At 50.1% G+C, this 17,073-nt stretch overlaps 6 protein-coding genes across 6 annotated transcripts; 3 read left to right on the top strand and 3 right to left on the bottom strand.

Annotated features, from left to right (window-relative positions):
- Positions 1 to 479: 479 nt before the first annotated feature.
- On the bottom strand, positions 480 to 2,258 carry PENARI_c016G12538 (uncharacterized protein; the record flags this gene model as incomplete). The annotated part of the gene is made up of 1 exon (XM_022634214.1): positions 480 to 2,258. The coding sequence occupies one exon, from the start codon at positions 2,256 to 2,258 to the stop codon at positions 480 to 482; it is 1,779 nt and encodes a 592-aa protein (XP_022486078.1).
- A 2,177-nt stretch (positions 2,259 to 4,435) lies between these two features.
- PENARI_c016G03837 (putative APSES transcription factor) lies at positions 4,436 to 6,665 on the bottom strand (the record flags this gene model as incomplete). Its single annotated transcript, XM_022634013.1, has 3 exons — positions 4,436 to 6,282; positions 6,347 to 6,533; positions 6,624 to 6,665. 3 exons carry the CDS (start codon positions 6,663 to 6,665, stop codon positions 4,436 to 4,438), a joined length of 2,076 nt encoding a protein of 691 aa, XP_022486123.1.
- Positions 6,666 to 7,048: 383 nt separating this feature from the next.
- On the top strand, positions 7,049 to 7,480 carry PENARI_c016G02068 (NADH dehydrogenase [ubiquinone] 1 beta subcomplex subunit 7; the record flags this gene model as incomplete). Its single annotated transcript, XM_022633979.1, has 3 exons — positions 7,049 to 7,100; positions 7,163 to 7,284; positions 7,376 to 7,480. The coding sequence occupies 3 exons, from the start codon at positions 7,049 to 7,051 to the stop codon at positions 7,478 to 7,480; spliced, it is 279 nt and encodes a 92-aa protein (XP_022485970.1).
- A 1,533-nt stretch (positions 7,481 to 9,013) lies between these two features.
- On the top strand, positions 9,014 to 11,370 carry PENARI_c016G02585 (glutamate--cysteine ligase; the record flags this gene model as incomplete). Its single annotated transcript, XM_022633988.1, has 7 exons — positions 9,014 to 9,024; positions 9,083 to 9,155; positions 9,220 to 9,285; positions 9,343 to 9,485; positions 9,536 to 9,661; positions 9,723 to 10,308; positions 10,360 to 11,370. 7 exons carry the CDS (start codon positions 9,014 to 9,016, stop codon positions 11,368 to 11,370), a joined length of 2,016 nt encoding a protein of 671 aa, XP_022485982.1.
- A 147-nt stretch (positions 11,371 to 11,517) lies between these two features.
- PENARI_c016G09659 (uncharacterized protein) lies at positions 11,518 to 11,979 on the bottom strand (the record flags this gene model as incomplete). Its single annotated transcript, XM_022634142.1, has 1 exon — positions 11,518 to 11,979. The coding sequence occupies one exon, from the start codon at positions 11,977 to 11,979 to the stop codon at positions 11,518 to 11,520; it is 462 nt and encodes a 153-aa protein (XP_022485954.1).
- A 1,022-nt stretch (positions 11,980 to 13,001) lies between these two features.
- PENARI_c016G03885 (uncharacterized protein) lies at positions 13,002 to 14,821 on the top strand (the record flags this gene model as incomplete). Its single annotated transcript, XM_022634016.1, has 4 exons — positions 13,002 to 13,265; positions 13,319 to 13,505; positions 13,558 to 14,178; positions 14,229 to 14,821. The coding sequence occupies 4 exons, from the start codon at positions 13,002 to 13,004 to the stop codon at positions 14,819 to 14,821; spliced, it is 1,665 nt and encodes a 554-aa protein (XP_022486191.1).
- Between the last annotated feature and the right edge of the window lie 2,252 nt (positions 14,822 to 17,073).

Below are 17,073 nucleotides of genomic sequence, written 5' to 3' on the forward strand. Positions count from 1 at the left end.
TGAACTTTACGGAGATCAAATAGCGGCAGTGAGCCTGAGGTGAAAAGGGAATGATTACCCTGTTGGTATGTACATAACCGGATGTACACCAGAAACCGAATGTCAAGAAGAGACTATACCGTGGCCAAAGTCTGTTTCAACCCTGAGCTCGGTTTGTCTTATCCTCAATCCCGGGGTAATAAAGCTATTCTGTCCGAGCTCAGCCGTGGCGAGTAGGTAACAGAAGGATAAAAGGTATTGGAAAGGAATGAAAGAAGAAAAAATAAAGTCATTGCAGACCGATCGAGGTCTTTCGTCACGAAACATAAGTGCTAGCAATGTAGCCAAAGATAGTAGTAATAAGAAAAGGAGTGGAAAAGGTTCAACCTTCATCAAGGCTCGATCAAAGGAGTCGAGGTAGCAAATAAAAGACAAGACCAACCCAGAAGGAAACTTGAGAAGAAAAAAGGTCATACGTCGCTGTCACATGATGTTCGGTATTACATGAAAGGGGTCTTGCGCTTTTCAGCGCTGGACAGCACCAGCATCGGCGTCTTGCGCCGTTCTGGTGCCTGAGCCACCGGCCCCTGGCCAGCAACAACAGCCGCCGCCGAGGGCGAGGAGGTGCCACTGGCACTAGGCGAGGGGGCATATTCCCCACGAACATCCACAAACTTCGACCCGAAATAGCCACCATCCTCGCTGGTTGGGGTGGCACTGTGGAAAGGACTGTCTGGGGAGCCACGGTCCCGACCGGACTTCTCCTTTCTCTCAGATCCAATAGCACCATTGGCCACTGCTCGCAGGCTGCCTAGACTGGGCTTGCTGGAGAGACTGCCGCTTCGCACGGTTGCATCATCGTTATCAGAAAAAGTGAACTCCTTCTCGCTTGCCGGGGTGTTTGTACCACCGCTGCTATGGTATCCAAGACTGCGTGTGTCACCACGACGCTCAATACCCGCGCGAACAAGGTTGTGGACAGCACGGCGGCGCTGGCGAGTCGCGAAGTTCTTGCTGCCCTCGTGCTGGGAAGTGGGTTTGGCTACAAGATCCTCGAGCGAAGGGGGTCCACGGGGCTGACGGATCGGGTGCTCACCAGCACGACCTTGACCGGGTCCAAAGGTTCCAGTAGCCGGTGTCGGCGGCAGAGCAGCAGACCGAGGGCCAGGTCCCACGTTGGCCTTGGAGGTATCGATGTTAGTTTTGATGACCGGGTTAAACGAAGGATTCTTCCGGTGGCCGCGGCGAAGAGCGCTCATAGATGCCTCCTGCGGCGGAGAAGGGCTGCCAGTAGGAGGAGACATGGTTTGCGGGAACTGCATTACCGAGTGCGCAGATTCCGCGGGAGGAGAGATCTCTGCACGGAATTGCGGCACTTGCTGACCAACATGGGATCGGGTATCTTGATAGGACTGCGGCGAACCATCCTCCGGGGAGCTGCTGTCCATAATGTAGCTTTGCTGGCCAGTCAAAGGGTTGTAAACGCAGAACAATCCAGGGTGACCAGGAACCGGCTGCACAATCGGCTGAACGCCTTGCTGGAGCTGCTGCTGATAGAATCCCATGCCGGGAAGGGAGGGAACCTGCTGCTGCTGAGGAAGAGACATGCCCAAGTTGAGACCTTGGAATTGCTGAGCCGCAGCAGTGACACTGATCAACTGCTGTTGCAGGCGCTGTTGCTGAGCAGCAAGGAACAGATTGGTTGACATGATTTCCGCGTACATGTTCTCATCGATGGGGATGTCGCCACCTTCAATATCAAGCATTGGGGGTGCAAGTACCTGCTCTGGCAGGGTGTACATCATGCGGTTCTGCTGCGCTTGATGCGCTTGGTAAGATTGACGTGACTGGTGCGACTGATGCGACTGATAATATTGATGCGATTGATGCGAGTTCATGCTCTGATTCGTAGCGTACGTCTGCTGCGGGAATCCGGTTCCCGTCGCAGTTTGTGGAACTCGATCAGCTCCTCGGCTGGGGAAACCAGGGAATCGTCCACCCTCCATTCCATTCCGTTGTTGCTGGGAGGGAATTGTGGCAGACTTGGGAGCAGTACGCAGCCCAGCCAAGAGATGAGAGCGACTGGTGCGGGGAGTAGAAATTGAGGCAGAAGTCTGGGACTCATCGATGGTAGCAATCTGGGGTGGCACACTCAAACGCTTGATATGCGAGCCTTTGCCGCGCGAGGCAAAACCAGAGCCCGGGACCCCGAGGGAACCGCCATTATTGAAGGAAGAGTTGAAAGTCATTTGAGCAAGACCGCCAGCGTCCATACTCATGGTTGTCGATGAGGGGAGAATTGTAGGTATGTGCAAAATAATGCAGGTGGAGCAAGTCGCGTTTTTCCACGTCCGGGATTCGAGAGCGTTTGGGGTCAACCACAAAGCTGAGCTCACTTCCCGATGATTAAGAAATTATGTTGTCTATGCAAGGAGGTGCGCTGAAATGAACCTGCAAAATCGAGATTCGACGACCGAAAAGGTAAACGGAGATGCGAAATTCGGTATATCTGCGGAGAACAGCCGGTTAGCGAAATCCAGTAGACAGAGGGGGGGAAACACGCGTACCAATCACGGAAAAGGATATGCAAAGCGAGCCACAGGCTAGCAATAACGATGGCAGTTGCCAGGATTACCAAGCTGTACAAGAGCTGCTCTGCGGTTGAGGTTCGCAAAGCCGCAAACAAGCCTCGAAGAAACGAGCAAGTGAAAGTGACGGGGTGGCAAGCACCAAAGGAAGAGACAATTATGAGGGTATCGCAGAAAGGTCTGTCAAGAAAGACCGCAAAGGAAAAATAGAAGGGAAAAGCCAAAGGGAATGCTCTGCAAATCCCAGGTGAATAAGAAAGTAGAGGAGATACGATGGCGAGAATCGAAGACCTCGAGGCTGAAACACGGGCTCACGGTGTCAAACAACCCAGTGTTATGCAGATGACGAAACCAGGTTCAAGAACCAGGTGAAAGGAGAAAGGTCAGAAAAGTAGTGTGAATTCGGGTCTCTCGGCCAGACGCGAGGAACGTTTTTCAGGGGCGGAGCAGATCGGGGACTATTTGCAAGGGTGCTTTTTTTTGGTCTTTTCTTCCAATAAACGGGACGAGCTGCAGAGAAAGAAGGAATGCAGACTGGGAAAAAGAAAGAAAGAAGCGAAAATTAGGATGGTTGAGAAAGAGAAGAGCGAAGTTGTGAGGATGTGGGGAATAATCGAACTGGTGTGGCCTCAGGCACGATATACACACTAGGCCCAAAGGAGACTAGATCATAGAGTCAGGTACAACTCCTCCCATTGTTCTTTGTTTCTTTCTTTTTTTCCCTTTCTTCTGATAGCTCCTTATAGTTCTTGCATTATTGGGCAATTCAAGATGAACTCGGTGTTTCTGCCTGATTCCAGCTGGGTGATATGAGCAAATGCCCACTCGGATCTGACTGGCTCGTCCTATCAACCAATGAGCAGCACACCCAGGCGTGCAGTGATCCCCCATCACATCCCCAGCCAAATCATTGGTTGCTAGCCACTAGCGGCGCGACGTGGCTGCCTTCTACGCCTGACAATGTCCCTAGAGCCGCTCGCCGCTGATGCCAAGCTGTCGGAGGCAGCCAATTGTCTCACCTCGAGTGCTTGCTTGCTAGCTTGATACTGGTACGGAACTCATTCTGATTGCTCATAGTCAATCTCAGGGCTGAAGATCAGGTGGAATTGCACAGACCTTGGGACTGTTCAGATCTTGTGTTGTTGTGGGAAGTACTGGGGCCAGCGTGATTATGATCTACATGTACGATTGGCCACGATGATCCTGGACGTCAACTCCGTATTTGCAGACGCCTTAAACCACGCCTTTTGCCACCAATTTACGCCGTACTTTACATATAAACTTCCAGCTTCGCACTTCACTTTTCCCCTGTGTACACACTTGACTCTGCACAGATCTGGTCTACCGCTAGACAGCCCGTATACAAAATAACCCACAGTAGCTGCTGTTTTAAATGCGCCATCTGATTCAGGGGGACAGCGGTACTCTAAATCCTTGTCTTCGAAGCTGCTCGTTCATCCTCGCATAATAGTCAGTCTGGGTATTACTGCGCACTCTCATACTCTCCACGTCCCACTCAGTGAGGTATTTATGGAAGTACTTATGGAAACCCCCGAATGGTTTAATATATCACAGAGGGAAACTGATGATTCAAATGTTACGTTATGATTGATGAAGGAAAACCTTTTCCCCTCTATGTACACACCTAACTCTGTACAGGCCCCATACGGGGAACTGTTAGACAATCCGTGTCCAAATGACTCCCTCCGATAACACGTGTAAATGAGGTAACGAGAAGCCATGAAAATGTGACAAAGAGACAATGGACATGGAGAAACGAAGAAACAACACGCGGGGTATCTGCTGGCTCCTGGTATACCAAAAGGAGAGGAAATCAATGAATCGTGAGATGTACACCAAGGCAAGACCTAAGCATCAACTGGAACACTAGGGCCAGGAAGCGCGGCCGAGTCGTTCTGGGACGGTAGGCGACGGTGGCCCAGTTCTGGAGTTGTGCCTTTGCCGTTCATTCGGTCAAACTCCAGAGTTTCGGCCAACTCAGCAGCCATAGGATCCAGATCTTCTTCTCTCAGTCCGGTGGCCAAAGCCACAAGTTTGCGGTGCACATCAAACTTGGTGCTCACGCCAGCATCCGCTGTTTGCTGGGCTAAATCTTTGACGGCATTGCGTCGTATCCTCTGGGCAGAGCACAGCTCCTGGGCGAGTTGATACCGAGTCAGCAAGTCATCTTGCTCAAGAGAGGCTGGCGTCGGTTTTGGCGTCTCCGTGATCGAAAGCTGCTGGGCTAAACGTGAATGCTGTATCTGCTCGAGAAGAGACTCGTAGTTTGCGCGCAACTTTTCATAGCGACCAAGCTGGTCGTCACTGCGCTCGTATTCAGCTTCCTTTGCTGATAATGCAGCAAGCTGCTTTTGAATCTTCTGGCGATCAGATTCAAGTTGTTCGTGTAATGCTTCGGGGTTGGCAACATCATTAGAATCTTGTTGGTTGATCTTTGAGTTCCCATATGTCACAGCAAGCTTTTTGTTAGCCTCGGCCATGATTGTTCCTATCTTGGAAAGCAGTTCCAAGGTCGCGGGAGCATCGGCCGTAAGGGCAACAGAGTGGCGATCTTCCATAAGACCACCTTCACCATCCATGTGATCATTGGCCATTATGGTAGAAGATGGAGCTGGAGGAATATCATGCTCGGTGTGGTGGGATCGGTTAGTGATCATACTAGCAGTCTCTCCTTTGTTGTTGACGAGATCACCAGCGCGGTGGCAATGCACGAGAAGTATGTTCACCAGGCGGAATGCGCCATTGCGAGCAGCGACAAGGACTGCTGTGTCACCATTCTGATCTTGGCATGATAATAACAAATCAATTTCATCTTGCGAGCACGTCTTGCACAACTTATCAAGGAGCACTTCACAATAATAACGGGAGCTCTTCCACTTTCCCTTGCTTCGGGTATTCTCCGCAATGTGATGGAAAATAGTGGCACCAAACCAGTCCCGGAAAGACACAGTATCCAGGAGCAGATCCAGGAGTGCCTGGAACGTTCTCTTCTCATAGTTGTTGGTGAACAGAACAGCTCGGACGAGCGGCGTCTCTTCATGCTGAGAGAGTGCCTTAACATTAGCCCCTCTGCGCAGAAGATCTTGCACGATCATCAAGTCGCCCATCGCGCAGGCCCAGTGCAGGGCCGTATTTCCGGAGTCGTCAATGGCGCGGTCGACTTGGAAATGAGCGGGGGGCTCGGGAGGAGGGATTCGCGTTGCCTCTGGAGCATCACCCACAGTCATGAAATAGTCTAGGAGTTGATCGCCATAGATTATATGTTCCTGTTCGCTGATAGACATCGCGGTTGCTTCGTCCACTCCACGCTTCCGCTTCCGACCGCCATGCGACATTTGAAGCATGTCTTCATCTGCAACCATAGAGGACGACTCGATTGTAGCATGTCCAAGTGATTCATTGTCGTCAAATCCGGTATTGAGGTCATAATGGTCTTGTGGGATGGTGGGAGGGCCCATGCTCCGCTGAGGTTGAACAACAAGAGTCTCTGCCGCCGCTGCGGCAGCGGCGGCGGCAGCACGGCTTGCGGCGGCTGACTTTCTGGGCGCTCTTGGTTTAGACGGAGCGGAGGTGTGCTTCGGTGCGGGTGGGGGACTATGATCCCCAGCAACATAATCGAAGATGGGAGCTAACTTGGTAAGAATGTTATTGCGCTCGGCGAGTTGACGACCTTCCGGAAGTGGAATCCATGTTCCTGTGGGCATTGAGTGTCAGATAATCAAATATCGAGTTCCAGACCTCCCGCTTCCAAAGCATACCCTGATATTTGCCATAGCCACCTTGGACTTTCTCATGTACCCCCTTCTGAACCTCGCGTTCCAGAATGCGAGTTCGTGCGGGCTTGTCAAAGCCCGCTGCTTTGAGGATGTGTGTTGCATTGACCCAATCATCGCCCCGTCTTCTCATGACACTGTCGCCATCGATCTTGAACTCGAACACGGGGACCTGGCAGTAACTATATTAGTCGCTAAACGTGCAATTTGGGAAACAATACCGAATATAAGGGTGAGTATGTTTCCTCGGCGGTGTACTTACACTGCTGTAGGTAGCAGAGTAGATCTGGTCCATCCCCGCCATGATGTGCGTCGCCGTTGGCCGCTGCAATCCAGTAGGTTCCCGACGAGCAATATGCCACGATACGCACGTTTGCGTCCGAATGTCGCTCGTTGAGTATCCACAAAGTAATCAGCTTAGGAATTTTTCGAAGGTCCAATGCATTGCACACAATAAAAATCCAGACCAAGAACGCAGAGACGATTCGGTGGAGCTGGGATCGGGACGCGACTGACGCGTAAAGTGGTGGTTTCTACGAGCTAAGCCTAATGCAGCGATCCCAGTCATGTGATTTGATCACGTGGCCAGTATCGGGACAGCAGGAACATCAAACGAGCGGGAATCGCCAAACTTGACCTGCCTCTCCTTCCCCGTTCTTTGCATCTACTACCTTCAATACCGATAAAATGACTGTCATCGAGTCGGTCAAGAGTGCCGTGGGCCTCTCGGACTCCTCCGGTAAGAATCCGAAGCCATTGACCAGCAATCAAAAGCTTTGGCAGCAAGTTAACCTCTCCCAGCAACCCGCCAGGAAATGTCCGAAGCCCGCCTTCCCATGCAATACAGAGACTCGTGTGCGCATCTTTTGATCCCTCTGAACCGGTGCCGGCAACAAGAGTACTACCTTCCATGGAAGTGTGAGGTACGAGATCCCTCGAGTTCAATGTCCCAGCACACCCCGATCCGATCGGTGCGCCCTTGCAGAGCCGACCAGCTAATGCGATTCCATACAGGACGAGAGACACTCCTACGAGAAGTGCCAGTACGAGGAGTTTAAGAAGCGCGTGGCCAAGATGGATGAGCTACGTGCCGCCAAGGACGGCGCCCGCAGCAATTAAATTGTGCGATTATTGGTATGAGCGGTCGGAGCTGCTTGCAGAGCAGCAGGTTATGTAAATAAGAGATACACCGAAACTGCTTATGGATTGCCTTTTGGCGTTGGGACCTTTTCCATTGAAAATCGGCCACTTTATCCGCCCACAACAATTGGTTTTACGATTTACCTGCGACCTAATGCTTTCTTTGACATCAAATAAGTCAAAACACTCGACGTGCTTCTCGTGCAGAGCTGCACTTTGCAATTGAACATCGCGTCAGATCTTCCTGTCGGATATCTTGACAGACCTCGGCATTTGAGAACATATCACATACCTTCCAGCTGTCGCCGCTTGCTGGGACTGCCGATCAATGTATCTGGCCGCAAGGTCACATATCTGGATCACCAATTAACCGGTTGTCATGTCTGCACCGTGTTCACTGCTCTTAGTAGGAGGCTGTACCCAATCTATGATATGCCGTAGTAGTATTGATGTCTACATTCATGGTTCTATGGTTTCATCTTGGCATTTACGACCTCTTTATTGACTGTATGTATTTGCTCGTCTCCAGCATGAATGATAAAGTAAAATAATAATTCATTTTGGCTCTTCTTTCAGCTTGGTCATACTCTATATCACCACTAGCTTCACTGCTCTGCCTGCTACCTCCAAAACCGATCTTTCATACGCGCCTTAGGCTTCTCAGGACATTTGTTACCCTCGAGTATATGTTCTACATAGAGTACAAAACCTTGAGTCTATTTTTGCTTGTCCTTGCGTTCATAATGTCGGCGTGGGAGAAGGGAACAACAACAATAGTACTTTGCCTGACCCCACCAGCGGAGGTGAAGGATGGGATTTGAGCAAACAGTGGCTGTTATATGAGCAAGATAAAAATGAATCATCGTATTTTGCACCCTGCACAATACGACCGGGTGACGAAGGTGGGTTTTGCTCTCCATATCGTCTGACAATAGGCTTGAGTGAGCCTTTCTAGTGTCTCACGAACTCCAAGTGTATACGAAAAAGCTTTTTTAATAATGCGCAAACATTTATCATGTTCCATTTTCTTACAGCTGCAGTGCTCGGGCCTATAATGCAGGTTGCTATGATGATCCCTGAAAACGTTCGTTTAGTGATCAATCTCACCAGGCTCTATCTAGCCTTTTACGGAAGAATACCATGCCTAATAAGGCTGTCTAATCTTTAACTGACCCCAACAGACTCGAATAAAGTCCAGCAATATATACAAAGAGATAAACCAATCACCTGACTGCTTAGAAATCAGGGCCGTTATCGCCGAGATGCCCCGCCAGCAGCGGCGGTTGCGGCGTCTGAAAAATTCCCCCCTCATGCGATTTGTCGTCTCCGAATTGCAAAGAACCAGGCAGAAGTGGACTTGGAGCATGCGCGGGGTATATACGCTTGATCTGCCCCGGGGTTCTTCGTGTTCGACTTCGGTTTTCTATCACTCTGGACCTGCCCCGATCTCACCCCATACTTGTGCCCGGGCGTCGTACCTGAAGTCGCAGCAAGCTTTACAGCCTTGATACAATGGGTCTTTTGTATGTGCTTACCATGGCCGAAATAACAGGTTATCACTTGTCTAATATCAACAAACAGAGCACTTGGAACAGCGCTGGAATGGCCTGAAGCCAAGAAAAAGGCGGACCAGGTGCGCCAGTGGGGCATTGAAGTATGTGACATGCATTTGATGCATTTACATGACACCTGCAGAGAGCGACTGCTGACACGATCAGCAATTACTTGCCAATTGGCGCAGAGCAAAAGGAAAAGAGCGCGACGCTCTTCTTTGGGGTGACGAGGTACGGCATTCAGTCGGGTGTGTCCCGGTCGCATTTACTTATCAATCCTGGACTTAGGTCGAATACCTCGTGGTAGCCCTCGATGATGCAGCAAAGAAATCCCGGTTGTCCCTAGCCCAGGCCGAAATCCTGAAATCACTGGCGAGAGACGAAGCGCTATGGAAGTCTGGAACTAGCAAGGGCAATGAGAATGGAGAGCAGTGAGTGGGGTGCGACATGGAACGAGGGTACCATATCTAACAGCTAGTAGTGATGGCGAGGAACCTCCTCATTTCCACCCCGAGTTTGGAAGATTCATGCTGGAAGCTACTCCGGGACAACCATGGGGCATTGGGTTCAAGGACCTACTCAAGGTAGAGTCCAATATGAAGTGGAGGTAAGTTCTATGAGCAGAAACACCAGAAGCACGGCCTGGCAACATCCTAACGACTCCAAAGACGAGAAGTTGCGAGTGCCCACATGGCCCCGAACGAAGTCCCCATCACTTTAACGACTTTCCCTCGACTGGGAACAAAGGATGATTACATTCAGCCATACTATCCTCCCTCTGGGCCAGCTCTTCGCTCGCAATTTGTCCCTGATGAGATTGCCAATCCCCACATTCGGTTCCCAACTCTCGCCGCCAACATTCGGTCACGAAGAGGCCGCAAGGTCGAATTGAATGTACCCGTTTTCCATGACATCAACACTCCCAGGCCATTCAAAGATCCAACAGTCGACTACGATCTCCATAATTGGCCCGAGGATGACGACGTCCGTAATGGTGCCGCCAAAGAGGATCATGTTTACATGGATGCAATGGCATTCGGAATGGGCAGTTGTTGTTTGCAAATCACTTTCCAAGCAAAGAACATGACTGAAGGAAGGCGGCTCTATGATCAATTAAGTCCACTGGGTCCTATTCTTTTGGCTCTCACTGCCGCCACACCTATCTACAAGGGTTTCCTCGTCGACACGGATGTGCGATGGAACCAAATTGGCAATGCAGTCGATGACAGGACTCGTGAGGAGCTTGGCGAAGCTGTAGGTACCTCTGAAATAATGGACATAACTCCTGGAACTAACGTCTCTCAGCCTTTAAAAAATGACCGTTGGAGAATTCCAAAGTCTCGCTATGCCTCTAACTCTACCTATATCTCCCAAGATCCTCGGCTGCGGAAGGAGTATTTTGATCCTGATTTAGTCGTCGATGAGGATATCAAGAAACGCCTCATGGACGGGGGAATGGATGATCTACTTGCCACCCATTTTGCACACCTCTTTATCCGCGACCCACTGGTCATTTTCTCCGAAGATCTTGAAGAGCTTGACCTCAATAAGGGTGATCATTTCGAGAATTTACAGTCCACTAATTGGCAGCACATGCGATTCAAGCCACCGCCACCCGACAAGGATGATATTGGCTGGAGAGTGGAGTTCCGCTCCATGGAGATCCAGATTACCGACTTTGAGAATGCAGCATTCAGCATTTTCATCGTCCTTATTACTCGTGCTATCTTGAGTTTCGATCTCAACTTTTATATCCCGATTCAGCGTACAACTGAGAACATGGAAACAGCACACGCTCGCAACGCTATCCATGACCGGAAATTCTGGTTCCGCAAGGATCCCTTCTCTCGCAGAATTCCCCGGAGCGCACAGCAGTCCACGAACGGCAGCACCTTCTCATCCACGACATCCTCAGCTGTCAACACTCCGCCTCCCTCTCCACCCCTTGGTCCCGTCGACTCTGAGTTCGATCTCATGACCATCTCCGACATTGTGAATGGCTGTGCAGACGGAACTTTCCCAGGACTCATTCCGCTGGTGGAGTCCTACCTCAACAGCGTCAATGTGGACGTCGAGACCAGGTGTTTCCTGGCCAGCTATCTTGACCTGATCCGCAAGCGTGCCGACGGTACTCTCTGGACTGGGGCTAGATGGATTCGTGAATTCGTCGCCAAGCACCCCTCGTACAAGCAAGACAGCGTTGTCTCCGAGGAGATTACCTACGATCTTGTGAAGGCGGTTGAAGAGATGACTATCAAAGAGGGCAAACATGGATCAGTTGGATGGGAGCTTCTTCGAGGCAAGAAAACTAAATAGAGGCATCCACTCACAAATAGATATCCGGAGTGGAAGCATGTATAGCCGGAGCATAATTTACTTTGCACATATCATGACATTCGAGTCAGCTCTCATAGCATCTGATCAATCAATATTTCTCATCTTGGATCACAATTCTTCAACTGTTCATTCCAATAACTTCTCCTCCTCGGTTGGCCGCCGACACGAATCCGCCAGCCCCGTGACCTTCCATGTCCCGTTGAGCTTATGCAAGACAAAAAGCTCGACACCAACGTGATCCACGACCCCGTTTATCTTCGACCTGAAAGGCGCCCACACAGCAGCTAGATTGCCATACTCCTGCACCTTGACCTCGGGATCCCAGATGCGCTCATCGATATCATCCTTGAGCGTGGCAACATGCTCAACGAACGAACCAATCGTGCAGAAGCGCAGGGTAGTCGGAGATGGAGGTGAGAGGGACATTCCTCCAGCTCGAACACAGTGTTTCTCGAAGTCGACTCGTGATTTGGTGCTCAGTGCGGCGAGGAAGCCATGCGTGACAGCGATGATGGCATCTGCCTCCTCCGAGGGCCTTTGTTGGAGTGCTTCGCTGGAGTGCGGGTGAGTTGACAATGACCAGCACATTTGTAGAAAGATTCAAAGGGTGTAAAGCATCAGGTCTTCACTTCCGGGGCTTGTTTCTTTTTCTTCATATCTCAATCTCATAATTGTCCTCGGTAACTGACAGCAAATAACTATTCGTACATGTGTAAGTACCTGTACAAGTGATGTACTTTTCAATCACTGCTGTCACCGTTGCAGTGTCCACCGGCTTGTTGTTTCGCTCTGTTGCACCTTGTATGACCTTGTTCCATATCTGGATTTCTGCGATCTCCGCCACCGTCATACCAGAGGATGGGTGCCTCGTGTGTCACACTTTATCTTGTGCAGTGGTTGGTACCGCTTGCTACCTAGATGCTGTGCTCCCTCTCAGATTGATGCTTTCCGTTATTGGATTATTGAATAATTTGGACATGCAGCATGTGTGACTATCAGATATGAAATGTACCAGACTGCCATTCCTATCCGGGTCTAACCTTGGAAGTTCGTCATGCTGTAATCGTGATGCGTAATAGCAGTAAACTCGGAGCCCTCTAGCTGAAGCTAGTGTGTCTTACATTTAAGTGTTCATAAATGTGCTTATACTCACAAATGCCGTGTCAACTCCCGTGGACTGATGCCGGAAGCAACAAACTAGGTTAATCTTCGGTCCGATGAAACAGCCTATCTCCAAAACAGGCATTCACCCATTAAGTCTTTCAAGAAAATGGAGTCAATACCCCGCGCAGCAGGTCCTGAAGGGGAAATGGTGGAGCGACAAGCCTAAGCAGAGCCTAAGCCATTCGACCTCTCCCCGCTTCTCACCCGGAGTTAGGGCTTCGCACCGGCTATCCCGCTTTATCACTCCCTGACGGCTTGACCGGGGCATAATTGAACCGGTTTTGCATCTCACTGAAAGGTGCAGATCTTGGACGTTTCAGGTAAGTCCCGCTATGGGCCTTCCCCGCAACTCAACTTTAGACTATGACCGAGTTGGACTATAAATGGGGTATGGGACAAGACAAAATGTCAAGCAATTGCCCGCAAGATTCTCTGGATTCCTCATCATGTTTGGTTTTGCGATTGGCTTTGTCCTGTGGACGGCGGTTCTTGCTGCCCCGGCATCAAAGTCGTCGCCTACGGTGAAAGTGCGTAATGGAACATACACGGGAGTTCACAGCTCTACCTACAATCAGGACTTTTTCCTAGGTATTCCATATGCCCAGCAGCCTGTGGGTAATTTGCGCTTCACTGTACCGCAATCATTGGACACGAGTTGGGAGGGTGCACGCGATGCAAAGGCATACTCGGATATATGTGTTGGATACGGAGTGAGTATACTCCTTCATCGTTTTTATGGTGCCATCTCTAATACTTGGTACAGTCCGACTCTATTTGGTATCCTCAATCAGAAGCATGCCTGACACTGAATGTCATCAGAGGTTCATCCGTCAAGAAGAATTCGAAGCTTCCCGTTGGAGTTTGGATTCATGGTGGTGGATTTTATATGGGCTCTGGATCAGATGAGCGATACAACATGTCTGCAATTGTAGAAAACTCATATGATATCGGTAAATCAATCCATTCAAATTCCGTGGACCCCCGATCTGACCGAGAACCAAGGCAAACCTTTTATCGCTGTCACACTCAACTACAGGCTGTCAGCATGGGGCTTCATCAGTTCAAGTCAAGTCTCCGGTAGTGGGAACACTAATCTTGGATTGAGAGACCAAAGGCTAGCACTGCAATGGGTTCAAGAGAACATCGGCGCTTTTGGCGGTGATCCTGAGAAGGTCACTATTTGGGGCGAGTCTGCTGGTGGCATGTCTGTGGGATATCATCTCACAGCATACGGTGGACGTGATGACAAGCTCTTCCGAGCTGGTATCATGCAATCAGGAGGATCAATAGCTCCCAATGCAGCGAACTATACAGCCTTCCAATCGGACTACGATGCCATCGCCTCCAAGGTTGGCTGCTCAGACGTTGTGGACTCGCTGCAGTGTCTACGAGAAGTTCCCTTTGAGAACCTCAACTCTGTCTTCAACGGTACAGATGGTGGGTCCGAGTATAATTTCTCGCCGGTGGTGGACGGGGACTTCATTCGAAACTGGGGTAGTATCCAACTGAACAAGCATGCATTTGTAAAAGTCCCCATCATCTCCGGCACCAATACGGATGAAGGAACAGCATTCGGCCCTAGAGGAATAAATACCACGAAAGAATGGTATGACTACTTAACAGGTATGAACATGGAGTCATCACTGTCTGATATCAACAACTAACCCAACCAGACGGGGGATTCAACTTCCAAACACCACCATCTGTAGCCAAGCGCATCCTCGAGCTCTACCCAGATGACCCATCCCAAGGAATCCCAGCCTACTTAGGAGACGCACGCGTCCCATCAAACGGATATGAATGGCGACGCACCTCTGCATTCGCAGGCGACTGGATGATGCATGCCAACCGGAGGCGCCAATGCGAAGCCTGGGCCGAGGCATCAACACCAGCATATTGCTACCGGTTTAATGTGCGATCCGCAGACGTGTCACTCCTCGCGGGTGCAACCCATTTTGAGGAGGTAGCATTTGTGTTCCACAACCTCGCCGGGCTGGGATATCATTACGGCAAGCCGTTTGCCGGGGTGCCTCAGTCATACATTGATCTCAGTTCCTTGATGACGAGCATGTGGGCATCTTTCATCCACGACTTGGATCCCAATCCTATTGTTGTCAATAAGTCTGTGCATTGGGATGCTTATGCCACGGGCAAACCAGTTGATCTTCTCTTTGATGCTAATACTACTAGCCACATGGAGGCTGATACCTGGCGCCAAGATGGGATTGATTACATTAACTCTGTTGCGCCGGCCTTTTGGCGGTAAAGATACTCCGTACAGGTAATTTGAGATACGTTCATGATCAACACTTGTATTAGGCCTGGGCCGAGTATAATCTCGACGAATTTTCGGCCATCTTCGGGTCCAGTGCCGAGGTACCACCGATTTAACGATCCAATCTATCTGGTACCATAGTTTGTCACCTTCCACGTTGTTCGATCCCTCGGCTCCGACGGCTCCGAGATCTATGCTTAGTCATTTTTTAATATCGAAGCATGTCCGCGGATATAGGTAGTTAATCTATCTCTCAGCCCCTTAACGCATATATAACGTGTCTCAATATAAGCCAAAGTCAAATTTTAAGCGATCTATAAACAGGCCCACGCGTTCATCACTTCGTCACTGATGATCAGGGATCGAAAATCGAGATTTTAGCGCCAGGGACGGGCTCGTAAACTAGTTGCTGTCCCAAAGATTTCCCTCAGATCTTCAACATATCGAGACCAACGTGGATCATGAACCGTGGACGGCAACACCCCAATATTCAATAATGCGCTCCACACCTTCCCGAATACGCTCGCGAACTATATGAGCTTCACAGCCCCTCCGGATCGAAATCGAAGGAACTGCGGTGAGACACACAGCAACGGGCCCCCCAAGGTGGGCCTCCCGGCAGGAAACTCCGTCCACTGATGCGCGCATCATACTATCCAGATGGAGTCAAGTCCCCACAGCACGCGCTTATTGCGCGGGTCAATCGACAGTGACTGGTAAAAAAAAAGGCAATGTTGGGCGAACTACTAGGCCGCATCCCCACTACACCAACTAGTGGGAAGAAGTATGTACATGCAGTAGCGTCCTCGGGGACCATCTACATGAGGAAAACAAAACACAAATCACTCAAAGAAAAGGAAAGGGGTGAATACAGTATGTGTCCGCTGGCCAAATGGGGATCAGTGACGTGGCTGAGTCCACCATCTGCTCAGCAGACACCGAAACTCACATACCAGACAACTCATGTGGCCATGCACTTCAATAGTGTAACGTGAGTTACATATAGATGTACAGATCCAATCTCACCGCCACAAATCTCAACAATCGCGCTTGGCTTGGAGCCAATCTCAGATCGCAGGCGGGGAGGGCTGCATCGAGTAAGGATCACCTGGACAGCACCATCGAGATCAGGGTGGAAAATCTACGATCTGGAAAGTTTCATGCAGGTCTGGTAATTTTTCAAATAGCTTAGTTTCGATTTTCGAATCCAACATGTACAATTACTCGATGGGGACGTGTACATATGCAACCAGGCTGCAAGCCATCTACGGAGATCTGGCTCGATCTCGCTCTCGATCCGGGGATTCGGGCAGGTAATAGTTAAACCAATCTCGGAAGGATGCGGATATGGAATTATTGAAAGCCTCATGCAGCATCTGGTGGATGGAAATGGTGTCCGACCATAGCTGGATGTGATACTCCTGTTAGTAAGTATGCATGGGTTGTACAAAGCAAGTACTGACAACTGCATTACGATACACGGAGTCCCTTAGTCGAAGCGTGGAAAAAGCAAAAACCAGAAAGCCTATTGGCGAACTAACACGAAAATAGTATTAATAGTCGTCCCAGCAGGCTGGATGGTCGATTTATCTCCACTCAACGCCACAAACTAATGCGATTTGCCCCACTGAAGACAGCCAGATAAACTTTGCAGGAAATAAACCGTCCTCTAAGGTGGCAGTGGACGTGGAGTCCCTACATGTAGACCCAATAATCACACGGGAATAACCGGGGGCCTGAGTGCTGCACAGGCAAAAACAGGCAAAACGGGTTGGCTCCGGCGGGATTTGCTCCCACGCTCCAATCAGAATGCACACGGTAGGCGATCTGTCGATTAGGTTCCCGCAATAGGTTCTCTCATGCTGGGACGGGTGAAGAATACTATCGTGATTCCAAGAAGTAGATACTGTAGTACAGACAGGGGTGCTGGACTTGGGGGGTTTCGGATAGATCCGCTGCAGCTGGGACTGCAATGCCAGTTGTAAGAGAATGCACTCACATGTACTGTCTGCATATATCGAGATGTGTGGTACTACTGCAGTACTACTGTACGTACGTTGTGTCGGGTGCAGATATCCACGGCCAAGTTCGATAGTCTACGTTTAGTGTATCATTAGACCGCCATATACCCCAAGCAAACGCACCGAAGGTAGTAGAACGCTCAAAGAACACTAAACTTTGCGCTCCACTCCCCCGACCATTACATTCCACCCTAATTCAGTAAGGTTGGGAGGTCTGAGAGC

The sequence above is a fragment of the Penicillium arizonense genome, assembly GCF_001773325.1.
Source record: "Penicillium arizonense strain CBS 141311 chromosome Unknown PENARI_contig016, whole genome shotgun sequence".
Lineage (NCBI taxonomy): Eukaryota > Fungi > Ascomycota > Eurotiomycetes > Eurotiales > Aspergillaceae > Penicillium > Penicillium arizonense.